Source organism: Rhincodon typus, chromosome 46 (genome assembly GCF_021869965.1).
Source record: "Rhincodon typus isolate 14 chromosome 46, sRhiTyp1.1, whole genome shotgun sequence".
In the NCBI taxonomy this organism is placed as follows: Eukaryota; Metazoa; Chordata; class Chondrichthyes; order Orectolobiformes; family Rhincodontidae; genus Rhincodon; species Rhincodon typus.
The window spans coordinates 5,999,564-6,005,001 of NC_063377.1; the positions used below are offsets into that span (position 1 = coordinate 5,999,564).

Genomic DNA, 5,438 nt, shown 5'->3' on the forward strand with positions numbered 1-5,438 from the left:
CTTTACAGATGCTGCCAGACCTGCTGAGCTTTTCCAGCAACTTTGTTTTTGTTCCTGATTTACAGCATCCGCAGTTCTTTCGGTTTTTACTTTATCATTTAACGAGGGTTTCTGTTTCTTGCACCCTTTTAGGCAGCGAATTCTAGATCTCTCCCACCCCACCGAATACTGTGGGCAAAAAAAACACTGAACCTCAAAGTCCATCTGCAGCCTCCAAACTCTTTACATTAAATCTACACCCCAAACCCCGTTTAAACCTCAACTGGGTCCTTCCCACCCATTTGATCCAGATCCCTCAACCTTATACCTTTAAGATTGGCCTCCCCTGTTCCCATGGCCTAAAAGCAGCCAGGAGCTACTGAAATCCTCTAATGTTGGCAATATCCCCGTAAATCTCCTCTGCACTCTCCCTAGTGTGACCACAACAGTGGCTAGAACTGTCGACTGGTTTCCAGCTGTAGTCTGGGCTTCATACAGTTCCTATCCCCACTTACATCCCATTACCTCACTCATAGAGGCTTTCCATGCCTCCTAGACAACCTGCAAACTTCATCCCATTTATCTAAGTACAAGTCATTAATACGTATCACAAGAGGGACAAGGGCAGCAAATACATGTGAACACCACCCCCTTCAAGTTCCCCTCCGAGCCCCACACGCCATCCTGATTTGGAAATTTATCGGCACTTCCTTCCTTCCGTCGCTGGGTTAAAATCCTGGAAATTCCTCCCCAAAGTCACTGCGTGGGGTGCCCCTACACCACACGGGGACTACAGCGATTCAAGGCCTTCTCCAGGGGCAATTAGGGATGAGAAATAACTAATGACACCCACATGCCATGAATGAGTAAAAACTACGTTAGCTTCCTATTTCTTCTTGGCAAGGTTAGCGCGACACCCAATCATGTTAATTTAGAAAACAATCCAGTTCTGAAAAAAGGTCACACTGGACGCGAAACGTTAACTCTTTGTCTCTATGCATAGCTGCTGCTGAGCTCCTTCAGCATTTCCTAAGCATCAGTTTAGGCACCGAACAAATCCACTCTGCTTTTGATTCATCCATGACTTTACAAAATGAAGATAACGGCAGCCCTACAGAATTGATCCCAGGGCTTTTTCCCACAGCGGAAATGACTATCACGAGGGGGAATAATTTTAAGGTGATTGGAGGAAGGTATGGGGACATGTCAGTGGTAGGTTCTTTACACAGAGAGTGGTGGATGCGTGGAATGCGCTGCCGGCAGTGGTAGTGGAGTCAGATACATTAGGGACATTTAAGCGACTCTTGGACAGGCACATGGAGGATAGTAAAATGGAGGGTATGCAGGGTAGTTTGATCTTAGAGTAGGATAATAGGTCGGCACAACATCGTGGGCCGAAGGGCCTGTACTGTTCAATGTTCTATGATTGCTGTTCATGCGTTTCTGTAACTAACTTATGGTACAAGGAATTAAAACCAGTGGTACAGTGGTTCGCGCTGCTGCCTCAGCGCCAGGGTCCCGGGTTCAATTCCACCCTCGGTCTTTGTGGAGTTTGCATGTTCTCCCTGTGTCTGCTGGTTTCCTCCCACAGTCCAAAGATGTGCATTTTAGGTGAATTGGCCATCCTTAAACTTATCCCGTAGCGTCCAGGGATGTGCAGGTTAGCCATGATAAAAAAAAACCCATGCAGGGTTGAGGATGAGCACGGGGGTGGGTCTGGACGGGATGATCTTCAGGGGATTGGTGCAGACAAGATGCGCTGAATGGCCTCATCCTGCAATGCATGCGATTCTATGAAAATGTGACCTGCACAAAACTGGGTGTATCTGGTTTAGAAACAACCACAGCCTTGATGTAAATGCAATTTATTGTGTCACACTTGACATTTGAAGAGTCTGGCACCCGTTGATGTAAGGGGTTGACAATTAGAAAGTAATTGTCAGGCTTTACTGGCTAAAGAATTCGCGACACAATGCCTGCAGTTATTCCAGTAAAGAATTGTGGCTCCCCAAAAATATTAAGGCAAACTTTGCAATTAAAGGAAATTTAGTTAATGTGCATTTTTAATGCGTCATATTGCCATGAAAGTCGACTGAGCTCTGTGATGTCACTGGTTTTGAGTTGACCTTTGTGAATTCAGTTGTGGCATACTGAGCAGGGAAAGTTGGCCAATTCTGAAAAGAGGTTAACAATTTTAGATCTAACTTAGCTTACACAATGAGAGACAGAGCCACACCTACAGCAAGAGTTGAGTAAATGCCAGATCATTTAAAATCGTGTCCCCTGGTTCTAGACTTCCCTTCCAAGGGGAAATATCTTACCTTCATCTGTCCTGCCTGCCTCCAAGTACCTGGTCAACTTCCATGAGATCACCTCACAATTCTTCGAAATTCCGCAGAATAAAGCCCCAGTTTGCCCTTCATAGGACAGTCCCACTGGCCAGAAACAAGTCTGGTGAACCTTTGTCACTCTTGTTCTATGACAATAATATCATTCCTGAGATAAAAGAAACCACAGCTGCACAAAGTACTCCAGGTGTGGTCTAACCAAGCTCAAGTACAATTGATGCAAGGCTTCACTGCTCCTGTAATCAAAGCAGGACCTCACTACTTTCGGGAGATTTATTTAGTTGAAAGCTAAATGAAAAAACCTACAGCAATTCTCTCAATAAATTACTATTGAAATTGTTGCAGTTTAAGCTCTGGGGAAAATAAATCAGACTAATCACATGATTAACATTTAAACCAAAAGCTCAAGATTCTTTCCAACCCTTTCTTCGTCTCCCACATCACATGATCCTTTCATTTACGACTCCATTGTGTTCAGCCAGCTTTCCCCTTCAACGCATCACTGGCAGTTGCCTCCCCACTTCCCAAGGGAGCTAGTCCCCCATTCTCTCCACTCCCAGTGGGACCAAGTCCCCCATTCGCCCCTGCTCCCTGTGGGTGAGAATCCCCCAGTCTCCCTGATCCCCATGGGAGCAAGATCCCCATTAGCCCCACTCCCCTCGGGAGCAAGATCCCATCCTCCCCGACTCCCCATGGGACTGAGTCCGATATCTACCCTACTCCCCGTGGGACTGAGCCCCACATTCTTCCCCCCCTCTCCATGGGAGCAAGTCCTACGTTGTTCCTCACGCCCCGTGGGAACAAGACCCACATTCTCCCCACGGCAGCAAGACCCACATTGTCCCCATTCCCCGTGGGAGTGAGACCCAGTATTCCTGCTTCTTGAGGGAGCGAGTTCCACATTCTGTTCTAACACACGCCAAGTTCCTTTCACTGATCACCCCATGTTCTCTGGTTGATGTTGCTTCCCCATTCAGCAATACCCTCTATTTTACAATTCTTATACTTGTCTTCAAACCCCTCCATGATCCTCACCCCTTCCTATGTCTCTAACTCTCTCCAACCCCTACACCCCTCCTTATCTCTGTAACCTCCTTCAACCCCTACAACCTCTCCCTATCTCTGTCACCTCCTCCATCCCCCGACACCCCCCGCCCTATTACTGTCATTTCCTCCAGTCCCTACACCCCCTCCCTATCTCTGGCACCTCCTCCAGTCCCTACACCCTCTCCCTATCGCTGTCACCTCCTCTGACCCCTACACCCCCTCCCTCCCTGTCGCTGTCACCTCCTCCAGTCCCTACACCCCCTCCCTATCGCTGTCACCTCCTCCAGTCCCTACACCCCCTCCCTATCTCTGTCACCTCCTCCACACCACTCTCTCCCAATTCTCTCCCACTGACCTGTTTCCTCAGTTTTCTACAGGGCCCTGCGGCAGACAACGAGCTGACGGGAGGCTTTTAGGGAGGCAATGCTGAATTGAAAACTTTTTTTATTTTTTTGATAAACACCAAACCACGCATTGCTGAAATGTCCCCCCCACCCCAATAAAAAGATAGCTCAGGATCAAGTCGACACAGAGACAAAAGTGCACACACACAAACATCTGGCAAAGAACACCCCACGCCCTCTCCCCTCCCGCCCACCCACCCGCTATTCCATTGGCTCCTGTCAATGTCGCTGTTAATGTCGCTTCCGATCTGGACTCCGGCTCCTCCTGCGCCCACTCCTGTACGGAACACAGAGACAGAATGAGAGCGCGATACAGTGCGCGACTGGGAGGGTGGGGTGGGGAGTGCGACGTAGGGAGAGACACAGATGGATGGTGTGCGTGAAGAGGAGGGAGAAGGATTGAAATGGAGGAATTGAGAGAGTGGGAGGAAGAGAGGTTGATAGGGAGGGGATTCAGAGAGGGAAGGAGAGTGCGGGGGGCAAATGATCAACTTCCCACATTGTTCAGGACATACCCTTTCATCTGGGACCCACGAACTCCGGCCAACTGGGACATCATTCCCGCCTCCCCTCGGGACCAGTGCCTGCCCTCACCTGGGGACCACATCCCCTCTCCACATTCTCCCTATAACCTGCACCCAAACCCCACAACCAACTACCCACAATCCCTCCCCACAGACCCACATCTCCCTCTACATCACCCCACCCCTCCAAATGAGTCTGAGTTGTCCACTCTCCCTACCCTGGAGCTGACGTTCTCCAGCCTTCCCTCCCTCCAAATCCTCCCCAGCCCACGAACGCCTACAGCTGCCCCCCGAGCTGACCACCATTCCCTCACCCAGAGGTCATGGGCTCTCCAACAGAGCTCAAATCTCATCCCCTCCCTGTGGCGTGGAGTACTGAGACTGTCAGGCCCACAGGACTCCTGTCCTCTCCTGAGCCGCGAACCTCACTCCCCTTGCTCCTTAATCTGGTTTACTGACCGCCTCTTGCTCTTGGGTGGTCCTCGGACAAAGCCCCAGTCCACGCTGATGGGCTGGCCCGCCAACTCCGAGCCATTCAGTCCCTCCATCGCTGCCTGGGCCTCCTTGTAGGTCTCGTACTCCACCAAAGCATAGCCCTGCAGCACAAAAAACAGCTACAGAGTCGACATCCTGAACCGCGGAGCTCCTGAGAGCACCAGCTCCCCTCAGGTCACATGCACAGGATCCAGACACACTCAAACTGCGAGGTCGCATCCCTTACCCTTGGCCTGTGAGGGCCCCACCTCTCAAACCGCAGCTCCCACCCTCCCAGCAGGACCCCCCTCACCTTAAGGTAGCCGGTGCGGCGATCCAGATTGAGGTGCAGGTTCTTGATTTCGCCGTATTCTGCGAATTTGTCGTGAATATCTTCCTCTGTGGCCTCTTCGTGGACCCCCGTCACAAAGAGAATCCACCCTTCCACAGCTGTTGGTACAGGGAGCAGAACATCAGCCATCTCAGTCAGCACTGCCTCGGAAACACAGGCCAGCTTCCAAAACGCATGAGCAACCCAGCAGGGACAGAGCCCAACTCCCCCTCACATAAATACCTCCATCCCAGCATGCAGAGACCCCAAAACCTCTTCATAAACACCCCCATCCCCCACAATGCACAACCACCACCCCCACTACCCCCCC

At 50.7% G+C, this 5,438-nt stretch overlaps 1 protein-coding gene across 1 annotated transcript in view; it reads right to left on the reverse strand.

Moving 5' to 3' along the window:
- Positions 1–3,801: 3,801 nt before the first annotated feature.
- Positions 3,802–5,438, reverse strand: part of rbm8a (RNA binding motif protein 8A) — a 13,036-nt gene continuing 11,399 nt past the window's right edge. Inside the window, exons 4-6 of the mRNA XM_048620284.1 lie at positions 5,090–5,226; positions 4,762–4,898; positions 3,802–4,055 (exon numbers count right to left, since the gene is read on the reverse strand). Coding sequence (XP_048476241.1) covers positions 4,010–4,055; positions 4,762–4,898; positions 5,090–5,226 — 320 coding nt within the window. The 3' untranslated portion in view covers positions 3,802–4,009. The remainder of the gene's footprint in view (positions 4,056–4,761; positions 4,899–5,089; positions 5,227–5,438) is intronic.